Raw genomic sequence first — 20701 nt, 5'->3', positions numbered from 1 at the left:
GCCTCTGACCTTATCCCTTCCTTCTCTCCGCCTCCTACATGCGCTTTGCTGTTCCGCAGGTACACTGCTCTCCTTTGCACCTCAGGGCCTTTGCACCTGCCCAGACCCTCTCATGAGTAGCTCCTTCTCCCTGTCCAGGGCCTTCCTGTCCGCCTCACTATTTGGGCCTGCGAATCCCACACACTCCTTAGTGTGCCCTCCCTTTTTTTTTCTTTCTTCTTTCGCAGTATTTGTCTCTCTGGGAGCCTTTTTTTTTTTTTTTTTTAATACTATTTGTTTATTGTCGGTGTCATAAGCTCAGTAGGGCAGGGGCCGGGCCACTGGCCCCAGTGCCTAGAACAGTGCCTTGGCCCCTAATAAGCGCTCAGCATATATTTGCAAACTGAATGTGACCAAAACTAACGGAGGAAGAGCAGCCTGGGGAGGCTGAGAGCTGACCCAGGAAGGAGTCTGCAACGAAGTTAAGACAAGAAAACGTTTCCGTGCAGGGTCCCCAGGCCTCGGGTCTCGAATCCATAAACATTTTCCGAGGGCCAGCCTGGCCCGGAGCAAGTCACAGGAGAGGGGAGTATTCGCAGCGGAAGCAGCACTTCCCGGCCTTGGAGGTTGACCGTCCCGTCCTGGGACCCGCTGTGCAAGGACAGGACTTCACTGCAGCGCTGGGGGCGTGGGGGTGGCGGTGGCGGTGGCGGTGGGGGGAGACGCCCGGGTGAGAGACCTTGGTCTTGTTCTTGGAACCGTGGGATACAGGGGACCCGGGGCTGATTTCGGCCGGGTAGGTTTACTCGCTCGGAGAGCAGAGTTTCTGAAACGTGGGAGACTCTGCTTTGCTGGGAAGAGCAGTGAAAATAGTAGTTGAGAATTTGTAAAAGCACAGACGCCTCCCCGTCGGGGAATCGAACCCCGGTCTCCCGCGTGACAGGCGGGGATACTCACCACTATACTAACGAGGACTGGCCCTACGCGAGCGCTTTCAGGTTCCCCTTTGAAGGCACGTTCAAGCTCCCCTGTGTAGCAATACGCGGCAAAGGGCTTCATATTTTACTTTACGGTTTTTTTTTTTCCGTTTCGAAACCGAAAATGAAGTCCCACTTGATTTAACTCCGTCTTACGGAGGCTGTCTCCTGCTCGGTGCTTGATTTAGTCGCGCGGGTTCGGGGTACAGAAATTCATACCCAGAAATCCCAAATTAACGAGCAGACATCAACAAACCTGTGACAGATGAAGAAGCGTTTCCGAAAGGCGAGAAACGGAGTCCCGAGAAACTGCCTCGTTGGAATTGCCACGCGGCGCGCAAGGTCCCCGCCGCTCCCGTTTCCCGTGGGCACCAATCGGAGCTGTTCTGAAGAAAGTGAAACCGTTTATTAATTGGGAAGAATTAGCCTCCTCTGTTCGGGTGATTGTTTTCAACCGGTTTTCGTTGTTTATAAAAAGGAAAAAAAAAAAAAAAAAGGCGGCTGCCGAAACCCGGGATCGAACCAGGGACCTTTAGATCTTCAGTCTAACGCTCTCCCAACTGAGCTATTTCGGCTGCTGGTACTGCGCCGCTGCGCTCAGATCCTCCTGGTCGTGGTGCCGGCCCCGGGCCCTCCGCCCGGACGTCTGACGCGGAAAGTCTAGAATCAGCCGGAACTCAGTCGGCCAGGCTCGCCGGCCTCTACTCCTTCTTGTCCCTCAAGGTCACCGCCTCCGAGAAGCCCTCCGGGATCACGCCTCCCAACCCGACCCCGGCCCCTCAACTGTTTACTGTTAGGTTAGGTCTTGTTTTTCCTTGTCCATTTTCTGTCTCCCCAACTAGAATGACAGACCCCTGAGTCATATGCCTCGGGGACCTCTGTCACCTTCAAGGTCTAGAACAGTGCCTGGCACCTGATAGGTGGTTGATAAAGATCTGTTGAGTTAATGAACAGGTGAATGGATGAAGGAATCCTACCCGACGCAGAACTCCGCTTTCTCAAGCTCCCTTTGTGCATCGGAACACAGTCATCCCTCGCTCACAACTCCTCAAGGTGTGACAGGGATGCTGACCACATCAAGGCGTGTGGAGGCCGCAGCAGCCAGGTTGCGACTTTCCTGGGGGCAGTGAGTGACTCAGATCCGGCCTCCAAGCATGGCCACCATACCTGTGGCACTTGCTCAACTTCAAGGCATGAAGAGGTCAACAGGTTGGGGGCCTGGCTAACCTCCTTTTGGGAAATGGAAGGGGAGTGTTGTCTGGGAGGGGTGTGGAGGGGGGAGGTCCTTCATGACGTGAAGTCATTTAATAAGTGTTTGCTAAGCACCTGATGACCGTCTGGCTCAGTAACAAATGCACTAACCAGATATTCAGTATAATAGCAATGCTAATAAGCAAAAAGACCAAAGTTATTTGTATGTAGGCTTTTCCCTTTGTATTTAAAGTTTGTCTCCACAATGGCAAAATTCCATGCATGGGGTTATCAGGTTACATGGTGGAATAGACACCCTTTCGGGCGCCTTCTGAACAGGCTGAAGCCATTTACGTTGCATCGGCCCATTCCATTCCTTTCTTCGCCAAGTCTTGATCTGTTGTTCAAATAATATTTTTTGTTAAAATTAATTTTTTAAAAATTCTAGGTGAGATTCACATAACATAAAAGTAACCATTTCAAAGTGAACCGTTTAGTGGCATGTAGTATATTCACACTATGGTACAACCACCACCCATAGTTCTTTAAAAACCATTCTTTAGAAATCATTTAAGTGTATCACTTTGATAAAAATCGAATAAGGAAGAAAGGAAGGAAAGAAGGATGGAAGGGAGAGGGGAAGGGAGGGAGGAAGGGAGGGGGTGAGGAAGGAAAAGAGGGAGGAAGGGAGAAGAATAAAATTCAAGCAGTGCAGACGGTACAGAACGGAAGGTGAGAGCCGCTCCCCCCATATGCCAGCCCCTCCCCCCAGAGGTGAGCGGTGTCTCCAGCAGACTGTGATTGATGCCACCTTGGCCAAGCAGGTTACGGAGCCGCTTGTCCACCTGCCTGCGGTGACCAGATAGCCCGCACCAGCAGCAGGAGTGCGCGGCTGTAATACTGCAGCCCCGGGAACGCTAAGAGCTGTGTAACTGTTGCTACTGTGATGCACATCAGAAGTAGAAATAATAATATACTCACCAAGTATATATCTTCAAACACAGGGAACCTATCGGGATCACACTGTTTATTGCAGGGGCTTGGAGGAATATCTTTGCAGGGGACCATTAATTATCAGGTCCAGAGAGATGTGTTTCTTCGTTTTTCAACGCTAAGAAACGAATGCCCGGGTGATGCCAAGGTTGGGCCTTTAAAACAGATTACCAGCCTCCCCGTCGGGGAATCGAACCCCGGTCTCCCGCGTGACAGGCGGGGATACTCACCACTATACTAACGAGGACTAGCTGCACTGACCTCTCTTGGGTCAGTTCATATAGATACCGCGCCGACCGGCCACGCGCCCATCTATCCGTCACCGGGACTGTCGCCGGCGCAGCGCTGGGCGCCCGGCCAGTGGGCTTCCGGGGCGCAGGGCGGCCTTTTGGAATCGGTAGGACTCTAAGTGTTCGGGGAGGAAAAAACGTGGGAAAGGGACGAGGATGTGGCTTCCGATATCCTCATTCCCAGGACGCGGGATTCACGCGTAGGGGATGTAGCTCAGTGGTAGAGCGCATGCTTTGCATGTATGAGGCCCCGGGTTCAATCCCCGGCATCTCCACTTTTATTATTTTTTTGTTCGAAACCCGTCGCACCACCAGAAGGCAAAGCGCGGAGGGGGACCCAGATGCCCCCCATTAGCGGGTGTGAGAAACAAGTCCCCGTGGACACTGCGGCGCTAGGAAACCTCCCCGGCCTGGTCTCAAACGCGGTTACCGGGTAACCCCCTCCCCCGCGGCGATTCTGATTTGAATAGGTCGGCGGAAGAGGGTGTGGCGGAATCCGCGTTTTTAGGCTCCAGTTACTCGAGTCATCAGGCAGTGATTTCTAAGGAGGGTTTTGCAACTGGCTGTTTAATCAGGGACTCCTGAGCGCCTAAGGCCGTGCTGTGCATGCATGGAGCGCCTACTGTGTGCCCGGGTGCAGCGTTAATGAAGTGCCCTGGTATTCCTGGAGAAAACAAGCAAGCTTGGAGTTCCAGACACTAGCGTTCAGCAAGACAGGAATACCGAGGAGCTGGAGCCTGGGGAAGCGTGTGGGAGCCGCCGTGTATGAGCCGCCAGGCCTGTCTACGCAGAGGCAACGGCAGGTGCGGACGCCCTAGCTGGGGACGGAGAGGGGAGCTGTTTGAAGAGACTGAAAGCAATCCCCGTGCATGGAGTCTGGTGAATGAGGGTGTAAGGGGCTTGGATTTTATCACTGAAGATTCTAGAAGGCCTGATGTGGCATGATATGATCAGATTTAGGTGGAAAAGGCTCCCTCTGGCTGCCACGTGGAAAATACACGGTGGGCCAGCAGGTGGACCCCGGGGAGCAGGCAGGGCAGGCTCGGGATTCAGGGACTGGGGGTGCGTCTGTGGGCGCCAGCTGGGGAGCAAGAGGGGGACCTGGACAAACTCTGGGGGTGGAGCCCCCAGAACTCACAGCCTGAATGTGGAGATTGGGCGGGGCCTCCTGGTTTGGGGGTTCACTGGGGTTAATGGCCAAGCTACGGAGAGAGTAATTTTGGAATATCAAACACGTATCCCTGCTGTTTTATTTATGGATCCACGCTACAGAATTAGTGCATCTGCACAGACTGATTCAGGACAAACACCCGGGTAAAGGCAGGGGTCAACCACCCCTACAGGCGTGGTGGGCGCCTGGGTGATCCCCGCAGACTAGTTTCCGCAGGCGCACAGCCCCTCCCCCACATTCAGACAATCGCTAGGCCCACTCGGGGTGGTTCTGCCGGTGAAGGTTTATTACGGCGGCACGCTCGGCCAGGGGGCACCCGGCCCGCAGGGCAGGGGTGGCGGAGGGAGGGCCACGCGCACCCTCCCGCACCCCACCGCCGCCACCGCCCTCCAGGGGACCAGTGCAGTCCACAGGGCAGCGAGCGAGAGGACACCATTGCGCCCCACACAATAAATAGTCCTGAGAAGCCCCCCGGCCCAGACTGCCCAGGGCAGCGGCAAGCCGTGTGCAGACAGTCCGCGTCCAGGATGAGCGGACGTCTCTGGGGGCTTGGCCGCCTCCAGGGTGACCCCTGCCGGCCTCCTCGGTCTCCAGACAAGTCCTTGGCCTCGCAGTCCGGCCTCAGGTCAGGGGTCGGAGGTGGGGGGCCAGGCCTTCTCGACGTCGGCGTGCATGGCCTGCGGGAGCCACTGGCAGTACTCGGTCAGCAGGTCTGCGGGGGGGGGGGGGGGGGGGGGGGGGGGGGGGGGGGGGGAGGACAGAGGTCAGTGTCAGGGTGGCTCTGAACCTGGCTGCCTGCCAGGCAGATCCTCCCACTGACCGTGGCGTGCCCGGGTGCCCGGGTGCCTCCCTCCAGTCCACCCGACCCCCTGGCCACATGGCACGCGCCCCAGGTGAACTCACATCTGGGGTTTCTCTTCCAGGCCGCCAGCACGGCGTCTCGGCAGCTGGCCTGCTCCGCAGCCAGGGCTCTCAGGAGGCTCTCTGTCCGGGGCTGCAGCCTGTGGGAGGGGGCGCACGCTGCAGGGCGTCACCGCGCCCCCAAGCTGCGGGAAGGGGCCGGCCCCACTGCCAGGCCAGCCTCACCCAGGCCGGCTCCCTGCTGCGCCGGGGGTGCTGGCCAGAGAGGAGCGCCTAGACCCCGACCTCCTTCCTCCCACCCACCTCGACCCCCACCCTGGCTTTCCACTGTCCCTGTCCGCCCCCACGCGGGCTGCTCGTCCCATCTAGAACCTTCCCCCGCATCTCTGTTCACAGCCTTGCCTCCTCCCCATCTGCTCAGCCAGGCTCCCCGGACCAACCCTACGCCCCCAGGCGCCTCATCCCCAACATCCCGCTCGGTCCCTCTGCGGCCCGGTCTCCACATGGCACCTGCGCCAGTTACATTCTACCTCGGTGTTCGCTCCCCTGCCCTGGGGCATCCCAGCACCCCAGCCCGAGAATGTTCCGGGCACACGGCTGGTGCTCGCCATGCTCTGCCGGGTGAATGACTTGGCTGCCGGGGGGCACCTGGCCCCCTGCCCCCACCCAGGGTCCCTGGGAATGTGGGGGCGTGTGCAGCCTGCCTCCTACGTCAAGCCCCCTGCCCCGCCAGGACCCCAGGCCCAGGAAGGCGGAGGCGCCGGGCAGGAAGAGAGCAGAGGGGAGGAGCAGGCTGTCGGGACGGCGGTGCGTCTGCGCCCAGCTAGCAGGCGGCCCCCAGCGCGCTTCCTGCTGATTCCTGGGGCCTTACGGTGGGCTGACCCGGGCCTGCCCCAAACCGCAGAGCGTGGCCTCATCTGAAGACGGTTTCTGCGGACACGATAACTGAAAGGGGCTCGTACTGGATGGGGGCGGGCCCTAGATCCCACGACGTGTCCGTACAAGAAGAGAAGGCGTGGAGACCGAGAGGGACAGCCACATGAAGACTGAGGCAGACGTGGGGGCGATGTGGTCACAGGGAGAGGAACGCCTGGGCCCACACGGACTGGAAAAGACAGGAAGGACCCTCCTCCCCTGCCCCGAGCCTTCAAAGGGAGCACAGCCCGGCGGATACATTGACTTTCAACCTCTGGCCTCCCAGACCACAAGAGATGCATCTCCGTTGACTTAAGCATCTCGGTTGGTTGGCAGGGATCTGTCACAGCCGCCCTAGGGCGCTAACCCCACTCCCCTCACCACCGCCCGCCACCTGTCGCTCCGGGCGAGCCCAAACCTGGCCCACGTCTTCAGCATTGTGCCAGGGCTGGACAGCAAACAGCCCCGGTGTGAGGCCAGCCTGGGGAAGACCTGAGGAGAGAACACACGACAGGGTGAGGGGCCCCGGCTCCCCTTCTGCCCGCGACGCCAGGGGCCGAGGGAGCCGCCAGGCCGCCTACCTGCCCTTCCAGCAGAAACCGGGCAAAGTGCTTGTAGCAGTCAAGGCCCTCCGGAAAATCCACCTGCACCGCGGGGAGTGGCCAGCCAACGCGATCTGGAGGGCAGGAGCGGGTGGGTCCCCACGGGTCCCCCGTCCCTGCGCCCCGGGGCCCACCCACCAAAGAGGAGGAAGGCCTGGGTGACACCACCCACGCCACACGCTCCCAGGGCACGTGCCGCATGACCACACGCCCGCCGGCACCCCGACTCACAGAACACGCTGGCCCGGTGACACAGCACCCGCCCCTTCTCCGGGCAGTAGGTGGGGGGCGGCTCCTCGAGGGGCTTGTCGAACTGGCAGTAGGAAGGCAGCAGGGCTGGGATCCACTGGACCTCCACGGCCGACACGCCTGGGGGCCAGGAGGAGGGGGCCGGGGGTCACAGCGGGCCCGCCATGGGAGGGCCTCCCGGGCTCTCCGCGCACAGGGTCCCGGTGACAGCTGAGCGGAGCCGCGGTGGGCGGGGCGAGGGGCTGGCCACCAGCCTGGTTACCTTTCATGTACATCTTGGTGGTCTCCACGATCTCCTGGTAGATCACAAATTCCGGGAGCTCTCTGAAGAGGATGGAGCTGGGGTGGATGAAGACGGGCTCATCGAGGAGAGGGGTCTGCGGAGACAGGGCGAGTGGGCGTGAGCCCAGGAGCCGCGCGCACACAGCTGAGATTAGCCCGCGTGGACAGGATCACATGCTCAGCCCGGAGCACAGGAGGGCGTTCCGCCAGCCGCCCGCGTGGCTCTCCGTGCATCCGTCACCGACCCATGCTGTCCGGCTCCGCCAATGCCAAGCATCCGGCACAGACACAGAGCAGATCCAGGGGGTGAGCGAGGGGCCATGCTAGCAGACGGGAGGATTTTTGGGGTGCTGAACGCATCTGGAACTGGCTGTGGTGACGGCTGCATCTCTGGGTGAAGAGACTCAATCCCTCCAGACCACACATACCTCGAAATGGTGACTTGTACAGTATGTGATTTCTCTCTGAACTCAGCTGTTGGGGCTAAGCTGGGGCCCAAAGGAAGACGGGAGCCCACGGTAACCCCACCCCGATCCTTGGTGGGGGGGCTGCCTAGAGGGGAACGGGGGGGGAGGGCCTGGTGCAGCGACCCGCCGCCCGCCCCCGAGGCTGACCTTGTAGGCGTTCTTCCACTTGTTGTCAGGCAGGTCCTCGCTCTGGACCCTGCGGGCCAGGTGGTCGCCCAGGCCGGCCACCACGATCTGCCGCAGGCAGGTCACCTGGCTCTCAGAAGGCGGCTGCATCTTGGGGTCCACGAAAAGCCCGGCCTCAGGGCACACGGTATTGACTGTGGAGAGAGCTGGCTATGAGGATGGCAGTGGTGCGGACGGTGAGGCCGGGGCCGCCTCTGCCCTGACCTTCTGGAAGGCACCCCAGCACTCAGCGTGAAGTCCAGACACAGCCACCTGCTCGCTTTGGCTCTTCTCCACCGAGGCTGCTGGCGTGCCCCCAGCCACTTGCCCCAAACCGCGCCCCCTGTCCCTTAGGACAAGACCCCAAGTCCTCAGCGGGCAGCAGAGTGAGCTGCCGAGGGAGACCGTGCTCGGCCTACATGTGCCTGGAGGGGGCCCCCCCGGCGTGCACACTGGGGTGAGACCGTCTGCTCCTGAGCAGCTGCGGGGAGGCCACCGAGGCAGGCATGACAGCAGGCGAGGCCTCGGCCTTCTGCACGAGGCGGGGGGGGGGTCCTGAAGCTGTGGGGTGCCTTGCAGGGGCAGAGAGGGGATGGGGGCTCTGGGCCCTGTGCCTCGGAGGGGGACACGCAGGGTGGAGGACCAGGGGACCAGGACAAGGAGGGAGGGTGGGCACAGGCCGCACGGTTTCTGCTCTGAAACCTGCTACGTAAGCCTCCTGTTTCTCCCAAAACCTTCAGCAAAACGGATGCTGTTTAAGACAAAGGAAGGGAAAAAAGGAAAGAAACAGGGAAAACCGGGTCCCAGGGAAAGAATGTGGAAGCCCGGCAGCCTCCGTGCGTGGGGCGTCTGTCCCCCGCTCCAGGCCCGACGCGGCCTCACGCAGGCCTGCTCTCTGCCGGCTCGGCCCAGGGGCAGAGGGGGGGGGCTGCTCCCCGACCCCTAAAAAGGGGCCCTCCACTTGGCCATGGTACAAGGAGTGGGGAGCCCCAGGGTGAGGCTATGGGGAGCGCGGGGGCCCCTGGGAAGGGGGTACAATGAGCAGCGGGTCCAGGCCAGAGCGGGGGGCAGAGGGTGACAAGAGGAACGTCACTAAGGAGAAGAGGAGACCGAGGAAGGGCCCGATGGGAATTCCTCTGCTAACGTTATCCCTCTGCTCCCGTGCACGCCGGGGAAGCGCCCAGTAAGTCCTGGTTTGGGTCACAAATGAGTCCTGGAAGGGAGACAGATTTGCACACGTGGAAACCGGGGTAACGGGGAGTGGCCGTAGGTGGGTGGCGTTGCTCCAAACCACTTTAAACATCAAAGTGGTCAAGTTGTCTGCCGAGGGCTGCCCCAAAACGGCAGGATGTGGGAGTCCCCCAGCGGCTGGCATGGGGGGGAGGGACGGTACCTGCAGTGGTCAGCTGGCCCCGCAGGCGCCGGATCTCCATCATGGCCTTGTACCGAAGCCCGTTGGCCTCGCAGAACTGGGGCGAGCAGCCAGAGTACTCACAGGCGCCCACCGCCCCTGTGGACGAGGCGCACACTCGCTCGCTGCCCCGCCAGGCCCACCCCCCCCTCGCCCGCTGCCCCGCCAGGCCCACCAGCTCCCCCCTCGCTCACTGCCAGGGCCAGGCCCACCCGCCCCCCTGCCCCCCACAGGCCGCACCGGGCACACACCCAGCAGCACCATGACGTCCCCAAGCTGGAGAGAGGCGCCTTGCCCAGCCCAGAGCCTCTTCATCTGGGCCACCCGGGCCCGCTTGGCCTTCAGCCTGGTGAGCTCCTCGTCACTGGCGGCCGGTCTGAAAACACACATAGCACCCGGGCTACCCGCCTGGCCGCCCTCAGGGCCACAGGAAATGCCCTGTGGGGCCACCAGTGAACACAACTGAGGTCTCAGAATCAAGTCCCCACCAGCAGCTCACAAGAGTAAACACGCGCCGGCATCCTGACCCGGCCATTCCACGTCTAGAGCCGACACAGGAAGGATCAGACAAACAAGTAACATCACACGTTGCTGCACTGCTCAGAGCAACGCAAAAGCCCCGAACGCTGCTGTTACAGCCACCGAGCGGGGCCTGCATAGATTACTCTCCTGGCCCCCTGCCCGGAGAGAGCGGACACATGGGTTAAGGGACCTGCCAGGCACGGTTTGGAGTCCTTTGCTCGCATCCACTACTTCAACCCTGACAACAACTCAATCGTTATTAACGTCTCATCCCTGTTTTCCAAATGGGAAAGAGGCGGCACAGAGAAGTGACGTTGCCTCCCCACGGCCACACAGCCTGGAAGTGGCAGAGGGAGACATGAACCCTGGCGGCCTGGCCCACAGCCTGGACTCCTGGGCGCTTTACCACCGACCCCGGACGTCTGTGCCCCAGGTGTTCTGTGCGGGCAGAGCTCTCCGGGATCGGACGCCACCCAGCTCACGGAGGACCACAGTGGGCACGGGCCACCCCCCGCGCCAGCTACTCTCCGGGGGGCCAGGCCCTAGGCCTTTGCGCCACGCAGGGCAGCCCCTCGCACGCCCACCTGTCCAGCTCCTCGAACAGCTCCCGGACCGTCATGGCAGCCACGACGGTGATGGCGTAGGGCAGGCAGCCGTGTTGTCTGCTCAGCGCCAGCATCTTGGCGTAGCGGGGCGCCACGGGGAACGCGGCCATGGTCCTGCCCAGCGCGGTGATGGGGCAGCTCAGCCGCGACCTCTGCAGCTCCTTCACCCTGGGGGACGCAGGCGCGCAGTAGGGGGTCATGGCCGAGTGGCCCTGGGGCTCTCTGCCCCCCACCCCCACCCCCAGCCCCACCTACATTTCTGTCTTCTGGGGCGCCTGCAGGGCACCCAGCGCCACCAACAGCTCCTCAGCGGCAACGAGGGCCTCCACGGAGGGAGGGGTCGGAAAGGGGAAGTTGATGACCTGGGCAGGGGAGACGCGGGAGGGGCGGCAGTGAGTGCGGAGAAGCACGTGCAGTGACCGCGAGGGGCAGCGGGGCCGCCTGCAAGGGGCGCCGCTCCCACACCTGTCCTGAGGCGGCTCACACCGCCGGGCGCCCAGGCAGCAGCCTGGGCACGCTCCAGCGCGCTGTGCCGGGGGACCCCTTCCTTCACACGACGCACGCGCTCCGGACAGATGAGCGCCCAAGGAGTGCATCCACTGGGCACCTCGTGTGCGCATTCACTGAGTGCCTCGTATGTACATCACTGGGCACCTCGTGTGCGGTCACTAAGGGCCTCCTGTGTGCATCCACTAGGCATCGTATGCACATCCACTGAGCACCTCGTGTATGCACTTACTGAGCACCTCATATGTAGATCACTGGGCACCCCACGTGTGCACTCACTGGGCACCCCACGTGTGCCAGGGGCTGTTCTTGGAACAGAGACCAAGAAAGCACAAGGCCAGGGCTCTGCCTCCCACCGAGATTTCATTCAACCAGAAGGGGCCCCTGACGACCAGGGAGCAATCACGTAAGTGAACAGGAGCAAATGTCCCCGCACGTAATAGAGGGGACAGAGGGACCGGGCTCCACATGGGACCAACTCAAAACCAGCGTTCTAACAGACGCGTACACGCCGTGTTCCCGGCGGCTCTGCTGCAGCCACAGGCGGACACACCCCAGGCGCCGACAACTAAGCGGACTGGCTGTACGGCAGCGACCCTGGGCCGCAGGGAGGATGTGGCACGGTGCCACAGCGCGGGGGACCCCGAAGACATTTCTGTGAGCGACTCCTTTTGTACGTAATGTCCAAAACGGACAAAGCCACAGGGACAGAAAGCCGACGCGCAGTTTGCCCGGGGGTCAGGGTGGAAGGAACGGGAAAGGACTAATGGGTCCAGGGTCTGTCTGTCTGTCTGCCCCCACAACCCCTCACAGGGCAGCAGAAAGGCAGGGAGCCCCGGACAGGTGCAACGTGAGGACCATGTCAGCAGAACGTTCTGTGAGCCCCAAGGACAGCGCCAGGCGTCTGTGCCTCCCTGTGTAGCTTCCGTCGCAGGCAGCCGTCCCCTGGGTGTCCCAGGGGTGCAGCCCTGGGGAAGCGGTGTCTGGGAGCCCCGGGCACACATGGACGCAGCGCCCCATGAGAGCGCGCGGGCGGCCGGGCCGGCGCCAGGGGCTCTGCTCCCCGCGGGGGGTTGGGGGCTGCTGGTGGGCTTGGGGCTGCCACTTGCCTTTTCGATGTTGAGTGCTTTCATCTGCAGAATCAAGTCTTCAACTGGCCTCCGGGTGATTTCAGGAGGAGGAAACTGCTCAAAGTCACCGAAAACCGCAGACGAATAGAGCCTGGGTGGGAAGAAGCATCAGAAAGAACACCATCACTTTATAAACAAAGAGTGCCAGGCTTCGTGGCACTGGGTCTCGACCCAGACGCGCACAAGGGCTGCCATCCGCCCTCCTCAAGCCTCTTTCTGTCTCCTGCGGGACCGGCCGAGGTGACTCGCCAGGGCTGGGGCACAGACGTCACACGCCACACGCCCGGGACAACAGTGCCTGACGCACAGTCCCTGGGAACCAAAACTACCGTCTCCTCACTAGTTTTCTCCATATGGTTGTTTAGCTTCTTTTCATGGTTTATCAAAAAACCCTCCTATAAGAGAATCAATTAACACTAACAAACAGACAAGAAGATATTTGCCAACGACGCCTCTGACAAGGAGCTAAGACCCAGATTAGGTAAGGATCTCTTTCAACTCAACAATAAAGGTGTTATTTTTTAAACACCTTTAAAAAATGAGCAAAAGAAATGAAAAACATGTCTCCCAAGAACACAAAAAGCCAACAGCACGTGAGAAGATGCCATCAGCCGTCGGGGCCACGCAACGTGCACAGTGAGCCACCACGCGCACATGCGTTTCTCTGAAAACGGGAAGTAGCAGGCGTTCACAGGAAGGTGGGGAAACCGGAACCAGTGTGCACGGCTGCTGGGAACAGAGCGGGCGGCCGCCGTGGAAACTGCAGGAGTGACCACGTGACCCAGCAGCCCCCCCCCCCCCCCCCCCAGGGGGAGGCCCAGGGGAAGCAGAAACACACGACCAAGCTAGGGGACGGGAGGGGGCTGCTGTGAGGAAATGCCTAACTGATGGGGGCTGCCTCTGCGGTGACGACGTTTGGGACCGGCTGGGGGGACACCTGGACAATTCTGAGAACACCAAATGCAGGAAGTGCACACTTGAAAATGGCCGAAGTTCTGGCACATTACTGGTATTCCCGCAGAGCCGCGACAACATAAAACCAGACAAAATAGCTAAATATAAGTATCACTTAAAAGTCAGAGTAAAGAAATAACACGGGTGCTCGAGAGCCAGCACAGCACCCCAAGGACTGTTCCCAGGGGGACTCGGCACCACTACAGACTAGGGACAGCCCCTTCCTCCCCCCCCCCCCCCCGGTGGCTGCCACAGAGGGACTGCAACGTCACCGGAGGCCCGGGGAGGCCCACCTGTAGCAGTGGCCTGGCTCTGTCCGGCCTGCCCGGCCCGCCCGCTGGTCGGCTGAGGCCTGGGACACCCAGGTGACTCGGAAGGAGGACACGCCGGTGACACGGTCGTAGTGCCTCCTCTTCACCTTCCCACAGTCCACCACGTACTTGATGCCCGGGATGGTGAGGGACGTCTCGGCCACGTTGGTGGCCACAACGCACAGCCGTGTCCCCTCCGGGGGAGGCTGGAAGACCTGGGGTTGTCGGGGAGCGGAAGCAGCAAGAAAACACTGGAATCAGGGAAGAGCTGGCGGCAGACACGGGAGGCTCCTGACCCCTGAGAAATTGGCCAGGCTAGGGGCTCAGGGGGGCGAGGTGGACAAACCCTTCCCGCCCCCGCTGGCCACCACGTTCCTCAGCGCAGACGCAAGGATGCGTTCCTATTCTCCAAGGAGACCCCACACCCTCCCTGACTGGAGTGCGGACCAAACGGCTGAGGAGCACAGCCCAGGCCCGACCTGCCCCATCGCGGTGTTCGGGGCGGGGGGAGGGGGGCACACACAGTTACCTGCGCCTGCTTCTCCGGGGCCAGCAGGGAGTAGAGCGGGAGCACGTGCAGGGGCAGCGACGCGTCCGGTTGCACACCTGCGGGGAGAGCCCACCTCAGGCTGCCGGGTGTCCCCCGACCTGCCCCACCCGCTGCCAGGGGCCCGGCACAGCGGCGAGCAGACTCTGAGAGGCTCCTGGAGGCTCTTCAGGAGCCCCCCCCCGCCCCCCACCCCCAGGTGCGGAACTCCCGCCCCGCTGGACAGGTTTGCGGGGAGTCTGGCCACGAGTCCCGCTGCCTGCTGCGTGCCCCGGGCTCCCCACCAGGCCCTGGGTCGTCTCCGCACTGGGGGCCTCCCAGGCAGCCCTGAGGCCTGGCTTCACCCAGCAAGGCGGAGCCTGGGGGTGGCACGCCCACCACGTGGAGCCGGCGTCAGAGCCTCTATCCGGCTCTATCCGCAGGCAGCTGCAGGAGCTCAGCAAACAGCAGGCGCAGGGCAGCCCCAGAGCCCGGCCCTCTTGAGGCTCGAGATCAGCACGGCTGGGCCTAACCACGGGGTTAATCCACACACACCCGCCAAGCGAATGACAGAGGGAGCGCGAGCAGGCGCCCTGCCCGGGGCACACCTCCGTCTGCCCCGTCGTCCCCCGGGTCCAGGTCAAGGTCGGAGCCCAGGGCGGCCGCCGCCTCATCCTCGTCCATTTCTGCCTCCCGGTCCTCATCGCCTTCGCCTGCCGGCAACACCGAGTAGCTGTCCAGGCTGATCTGGGGCAACGTCTACGGCAAACAAGGCATCGGAACCACGGCTGCAGGAGCCACGGTCCCGGGCAGGGGAGACTGTCGTGCGAGAGCGAGGCCCTGCCTCACCGCTCTCGGGCCCTCACAACCGTCCTGCCTGCCTCCTCGCCTCAACGCCGGGATGGCCCCTGGGCTGGTCAGCGGGCCGCCGCACAGGCCAGTCGACACTTGTGCGGCGGTAAGGACGCTGCCGCCCCCAGAACCGTGACGACATCGCGTGGGACCCGTGCCCTTGTTCTGTCTGCTCCCAGGCATCCTCGCAGGCCCTGCTCCGGACCTCAGGGCCGGGCTTCCAGAAGCTTCTTCCTGGTCCACAGCACAGGGACCTTCAAATCACAGCCCACCCTGCCGCCTCTGGGGCAGCACCACCCAACAGAACTCTCTTCCACGGTAGGAATGTTCTGGACCCCGGAGGCCCAGCACGGCCAGCAGCAGACCCAGGTGGGTACTGAGCACCTGAAATGCATCTGATGGGACTCATTCAATTAAAATTGAACCTTACTTTTACTTCATCTTAATTAAATTGGCATCTGCAGAGCCACACGGGGCCACCGGCCACCAGAGGAGGCAGCTTCAGAGCCCCAAGCCCCCCACGCGCCTCTACATACCGCTGCCTGGGCCTTCTTTGCCCTCGTCCTTGACTTCTTAAATTTCCGCGTTGCCTCTACTGAATCTTCTTCATCTTCCTTTTCTGCAAGAAGAGCAGGTTGAGCAGGGAAATGCCCTGAGGCCACACCCAGGTGACCAGGACTCTGCTCTTCACCGTCCCGAGTAAGCCACCGCACGGCCGGCCACTTACTGGGGACAGCAAGGCAGGCCGGCTCTCCCACGGGAGGCTCTCGGGGCCAAGTGTGGACAGGGTACCTGGTGGCCCGCGTCTGGCGTGTGGGAAGGCTCTCCTCAGCCTGCGGCACAGCGCGTGCACCTCTGCCTGCCCCGTCAGGAACACCAGGATGCCGCCTGCGGAAAGAGCCAGACCCCTCGGCTAGCCGGTCACCCATGGAGCAAACATCTCCTTAGCAGCCACCACCTGCCAGGAGCTGGGCGTCAGGAAGAGCCAGTCACGGCAGGACTGAGTGACACGCCCGCACGCAGGGGACGGGTGACAGGGATCTGGACAGACCTCCTGCACGACCTGGCTGTCTGACTCCTGGGCAGGAGCCCAGAAGGCCGGGAAAGAGGGGAGCCACCCAAAACCTGTGCACAGATGCTCACGGGAGCCCCATTCACAACAGCCGCCCGAGCGTCCATGGGCTGGGGGATGGGTAACTAGAGTGCAGTCCGTCCACACAGCAGAGGACACACAGATGAACCTCAAAAAGCAACGCTACGGGAACGAAGCCAGGCACGAAAGGCCACCTGTCGAATGAGTTCATCTCTACAGTGTCCGGAACAAACAGATGCGTCGGCACAGGAGGCAGAAGGGGGGAGGGGCCAGGGCAGGGGATGGAGTCAGGGTTTCACGGGGACAGAGTTGCTGCTGTGGGTGGCAGGGACGGCCCGCACGGCACAGGCACGCCTCAGAGATGCCGCGGGTCTGGTGCCAGACCACCCAAGAAGCCAGTGTCACAATGAAGCGAGTCACACGAGTTGTGTGCTTGCTCGGTGCACACGGAAGTTATGCTCACGCTACGCTGTAATCTAATAAGTGCACAATAGCGCTACTGCCTAAGAAAACAACGTGTGTGTGTTAATTTAAATATTACTAAACAATGCTAACCATCATCTGAGCTTTCAGGGAATTGTGATCACTGCAAACAGATCTCTGGTGACTAATACAATGGAAAAGTCTGAAATCCTGCGAGAATCACCAGGATGTGACACACACACGAGAAGTGAGCAAGCGCTGTTGAAAACGGCCCGATCGACTGGCCTGATGCAGGATTGCGACAAACCCGGATTTGTAAAAAATGCAGCATCTGCGAAGCATGAATGAGTAGAGGACAGCAAAGAAGTAAGTCTGCACTGTGAATGCGCTAATGGCGCCGAGCTATACGCTTAAACATGGTTACAACGGTACAACTTATGTACGTTCCGCCCCAGGAGAGAGCCAGCAGGGGAGGGGCGGCCCGGGGAGAGGGCGGGACGACAGCCCGACAGGCTGGGCCTGGGAGTGGAGAGCCGCTGTCTGCTCGCCTGGGCTCACCTGGCGGCAGCATACGGTGGATCTTGCAGACCTTCCGGAAGCACTCGCCACTGTAGTCTTCCAGCGGCGTCCGCTTGTTGAAATGCACCGTCACTGGGAACTGCCTGGACTCCACCTGCGACACAGGCCCACGGAGGCACCGGGGGTGAGGGGTGGGGGCTGAGCTCGGTGACCCCCCTTCCCTGCCTCTCTGACCCCGGAGCTGTCAGCTCCCCACGGCTTCCCGGTCTCAGCCTCCACCAGCAGGGCAGGGCCTTGCGGGAGCGGCTTCGGGACCAGGGGTCGCGCCGTGTGAGCCCACAGGCCCTGCCCCCCTCACCGCCAGGGCGCTACCTTGACGACCGGAGGCGGCTGGGCGAAGAGCCGCTGGTTCTGTGTGAAGTCCTCCACCCGCAGCGTGGCCGACATGATGACCAGCTTCAGCGGCAGGTGCCTCTGCGGGAGGACAGATGGGGCGACGGACGGAAGGGTGACACGGCCAGACCCAGGATTCCAAGGGGGCGGAGTCACAGGGGCTGCTCACCCCCAAGTCACAGGGGCCCCCCCGCCCAGGCCCGAAGGACACGGTGCTCAGGAGCCTTTCTCTCGCTCGACCCCTGTGCGCCAACCCACCACCTGTCCCCCCACCTTCGCCCGGAGAGACACGATGCGGGACAGGAGGCCGATCAGGATGTCCGTGTACACGCTCCTCTCGTGGGCTTCGTCGATGAGCACCACCTTGTACCTCAGCAGCAGGAAGTCCTGGGGAGGGCGGCACGGTGAGGCCCGCGCCTCTCCAGGGGCCCCCGCAGCCCGGAACTCCCCCAGGGGCCCCTCACGGCTGGCACCGATCCTGGAGCACTGGTGGGGTGATTCGTGACCTCAGGCACGTTATTTCACCTCCCTGTGTCCATTTCCCCATTTAACGGGGTCACAGGGAAGTTTCCGTGACAAATACTATCTGTAAAGTACACAGCCTGGCGCCTGGCAGAGAAACTGCTGGAGAAAGGGCAGCTACCAAATCCCGGCACCTGTAGAGTGTGTGTGGGGAGGGGGGGTGCACAGGGAATGAGGCTGTAGAGTGTGTGTGGGGGAGGGGGGCTCAGGGAACGAGGGGGTGGCGGACGGGACAGAGGACACTGGGACAGCGTCTCCCACACAGAGAGGAGCCGCAGCGAACCACACATGAGCCAGTCACAGCCACCTCCCTGGCAACCCCGGCCGGCTTATGGCAGAGCAGACGGGCGTCCCCTCCGCCCTTGCGGATGCCGCACAGCCAGCCAGGAGCGCTACGCGGGTGGCTGCGGCACACGGTCCGTGAACCAAACCCTCACAACAGGAGCTCCCGCTGACGAGCACCCGCAAGGCGTTACCCTAAGGCGCACGGACACGTCATAATTTCTGCGTCAGCACAACTGCCCAAGGAAGGTACCGGCTTAGGGATCAAGGAGGGAGGGGACGGAAGCTGCCCAGGTGACCCAGCGGTGCTCGGCCAGCAGCCAGCACGATGACTGCTGGGACCGCCCACCCCGTGTCACCGGCCTTGCTTTCTGAGACGAGACGAGCAACCGACCTTCTGGATTTCCTTGAGCAACACGCCATCTGTCATGAACTTGATCCTGGTCTCTTCCGTCACGTTCCCTTCGTATCGGATCTGATAGGAGACGACCCTGCAGGGACAGGGACAGGCTGAGGCTCGGGGCAGGCAAGGCCCCAACTGGCTGCAGCCACACGGAGGCGGCCACGGAGGCCGGAGCAGCCACCAAGTGACGCGGAGGGGCGGTCACAGGCCTCTGAAGAAGGGGTCGAACGAACGCGGACCTTGGCCGGAGCGCAATCTGAACGTCCAACTATGAGAACCGTTTAGAAGAGAGACGGCAGGGGACACGCCCGGTGTCACGAGTATCACTTACGGTGCGGGCGCTGCAACTGTTTCACAGTCCTTCCCTCACAGACATGACACAGAGCCTGGAGCTTTCTGCCCGATGGCGAAAGCCCGAGTAAGCAGCTCTCCAACGGCAGCTCTGAACCCCGGGGGCGCAGGGAACAAAGTCCGCCACCAGCTAACCATCACCGGGACTGGGTGTTGGGTCACCGGAGCTCATTCACTACGCTTTCTACTTTTCATGTGCTTAAAATTTTCCACAACAAAAAACTAAGGGTGGGGGGTGGCCCTGGATGGCACAGTCAGTCCCCAGCTCTTGATTTGGGCTCAGGCCATGATCTCACGGTTTGTGTGACTGAGCCTCGCATTGGGCTCAGCACAGACAGTGTGGGGCCTGCCTAGGATTCTCTCCCTCTATCTGCCCCTCTCCTGCTCTCACTGTCTCTCTCAAAATAAATAAACATCTCTTAAAAAGTTAAAAACGATAACCAGGGGCGCCTGGGTGGCTTAGTCGGTTAGGCATCCGACTTTCGCTTAGGTCATGATCTCGCGGTTCGCGGGTTCGAGCCCCGCGTCAGGCTCTGTACTGACTGCCAGCTCAGAGCCTGGAGCCTGTTTCAGAGTCTGTGACTCCCTCTCTCTCTGACCCTCCCCTGCTCATGCTGTCTCTCTCTCTCCTATAAATAAATAAAAATATTTAAAAAAAAAACAAAACCAAACCATAATGCTTTAAAAAAAAGAAAAAAAAACGATAACCAAAACCAGCAGCTTTGTACCTCCTGTTATTTTCCACATTTACCATTAAACAGAACGGGAAAGATACAGAAGAGGTAAACAATACGAATCACGTATGCACAAGTCGGACAAACCGATGCACACAGTCGCTTGTCTGTGTCTATGACTGTCTAGAACAATCCACAGGAAACACGCTGGGGGTACCGTGCCCCCCAACGTGCAAATGCAGCAAGCCTCCCCCAGCTGCATGCCAGGCCCAGGGGGTGGGCCGGCCCACAGCAGGTGCTGCTTGGTAAATATTCAGTAACAGGGCAGGTGAAGGGGACTTTCTCGGTTCTAGACCAGAGTGGACATGCTAGTGCCTGGTGTGGGCCGAGGCCCAGGCCTGTGCAGTGTAAACGCGGCCCCCGGCCACTCTCAGGCGTGTGCTCTGCCTGCTTTGTTCTGTTTCCCACATCAAGTCCTACAGCCTCGCCGCCCACAGGGGCCCTCACTCAGGAGCCCTGCCTGAAACTCCCAGATGATGCCGACCATTAACCACCGCCCGCCTGCCTCCTGCCACCGGCCGCTCTGCTCCGTGCTGAGCCCATCAGGGCCACGGTCTCCTCAGGGCACTGTGCAAGAAGTGAGCCCAAGGGCCCGGTGGGCTTGTCCTTGGCCTATGGTCCTCTCCCCAGGAAGCCCTGCTGTCTGGAGTGTGGAAAGGCTTCCTGCAGGAGGGGGCCTCCGCTCAGGTGCAGGAGCCACACTCCCGCCCAGCACCCTCAGGACGTTCAGTGCCCAGAACACACCCAGCACTGTCCAGACAGTGTCCAGAACCGCTCAGCACCCTGGAGACGGACAGCGCCCAGAACACACCCAGCCCCCTCAGGACGTTCAGTGCCCAGAACACACCCAGCACTGTCCAGACAGTGTCCAGAACCGCTCAGCACCCTGGAGACGGACAGCGCCCAGAACACACCCAGCCCCCTCAGGACGTTCAGTGCCCAGAACACACCCAGCACTGCCCAGTGTCCAGAACCGCTCAGCACCCTGGAGATGGACAGCGCCCAGAACACACCCAGCCCC

The 20701-nt window shown here is 61.3% G+C and overlaps 1 protein-coding gene, 1 long non-coding RNA gene and 4 other non-coding genes across 8 annotated transcripts in view; 1 reads left to right on the top strand and 5 right to left on the bottom strand.

The window, feature by feature from the left end:
- Nucleotides 1–421: 421 nt before the first annotated feature.
- Nucleotides 422–2174, bottom strand: LOC120229065. 2 transcript variants are annotated; one of them, XR_005527662.1, is made up of 3 exons: nucleotides 1934–2174; nucleotides 937–1342; nucleotides 422–830 (listed from the first exon to the last, which is right to left on the bottom strand). It is a non-coding gene; the product is annotated as an uncharacterized LOC120229065 (long non-coding RNA). The 2 variants fall into 2 exon arrangements; XR_005527658.1 differs by having other exon boundaries at nucleotides 1213–1342.
- On the bottom strand, nucleotides 882–953 carry TRNAD-GUC. Its single transcript has one exon. It is a non-coding gene; the product is annotated as a tRNA-Asp (tRNA).
- TRNAF-GAA lies at nucleotides 1459–1531 on the bottom strand. Its single transcript has one exon. It is a non-coding gene; the product is annotated as a tRNA-Phe (tRNA).
- A 1141-nt stretch (nucleotides 2175–3315) lies between the features above and the next one.
- TRNAD-GUC lies at nucleotides 3316–3387 on the bottom strand. Its single transcript has one exon. It is a non-coding gene; the product is annotated as a tRNA-Asp (tRNA).
- Nucleotides 3388–3633: 246 nt separating this feature from the next.
- Nucleotides 3634–3705, top strand: TRNAA-UGC. Its single transcript has one exon. It is a non-coding gene; the product is annotated as a tRNA-Ala (tRNA).
- Nucleotides 3706–4866: 1161 nt separating this feature from the next.
- Nucleotides 4867–20701, bottom strand: part of DHX37 (DEAH-box helicase 37) — a 28223-nt gene continuing 12388 nt past the window's right edge. Inside the window, exons 7-27 of one of the 2 annotated variants that reach the window (XM_039240986.1) lie at nucleotides 18587–18683; nucleotides 17662–17775; nucleotides 17368–17469; nucleotides 17035–17149; nucleotides 15753–15848; nucleotides 15497–15579; nucleotides 14717–14867; nucleotides 14112–14188; nucleotides 13565–13797; nucleotides 12297–12408; nucleotides 10936–11042; nucleotides 10660–10848; nucleotides 9805–9929; nucleotides 9536–9652; nucleotides 8125–8297; nucleotides 7491–7605; nucleotides 7211–7348; nucleotides 6959–7053; nucleotides 6796–6869; nucleotides 5505–5602; nucleotides 4867–5313 (exon numbers count right to left, since the gene is read on the bottom strand). In XM_039240986.1, the coding sequence (XP_039096917.1) occupies nucleotides 5228–5313; nucleotides 5505–5602; nucleotides 6796–6869; nucleotides 6959–7053; nucleotides 7211–7348; nucleotides 7491–7605; nucleotides 8125–8297; nucleotides 9536–9652; nucleotides 9805–9929; nucleotides 10660–10848; nucleotides 10936–11042; nucleotides 12297–12408; nucleotides 13565–13797; nucleotides 14112–14188; nucleotides 14717–14867; nucleotides 15497–15579; nucleotides 15753–15848; nucleotides 17035–17149; nucleotides 17368–17469; nucleotides 17662–17775; nucleotides 18587–18683 (2497 nt within the window). In that variant the 3' untranslated portion in view covers nucleotides 4867–5227. Of the gene's footprint in view, nucleotides 5314–5504; nucleotides 5603–6795; nucleotides 6870–6958; nucleotides 7054–7210; nucleotides 7349–7490; nucleotides 7606–8124; nucleotides 8298–9535; nucleotides 9653–9804; nucleotides 9930–10659; nucleotides 10852–10935; nucleotides 11043–12296; nucleotides 12409–13564; nucleotides 13798–14111; nucleotides 14189–14716; nucleotides 14868–15496; nucleotides 15580–15752; nucleotides 15849–17034; nucleotides 17150–17367; nucleotides 17470–17661; nucleotides 17776–18586; nucleotides 18684–20701 lie in introns of both variants that reach the window. The other variant, XM_039240919.1, reaches the window with a different exon arrangement.

This window comes from Hyaena hyaena, unplaced genomic scaffold (assembly GCF_003009895.1).
Source record: "Hyaena hyaena isolate Hyena2069 unplaced genomic scaffold, ASM300989v1 scaffold_0, whole genome shotgun sequence".
NCBI classification, from domain to species: Eukaryota; Metazoa; Chordata; class Mammalia; order Carnivora; family Hyaenidae; genus Hyaena; species Hyaena hyaena.
The sequence above is the reverse complement of the archived record's forward strand: the minus strand, read 5'-3'. Positions and strand labels throughout refer to the sequence as shown.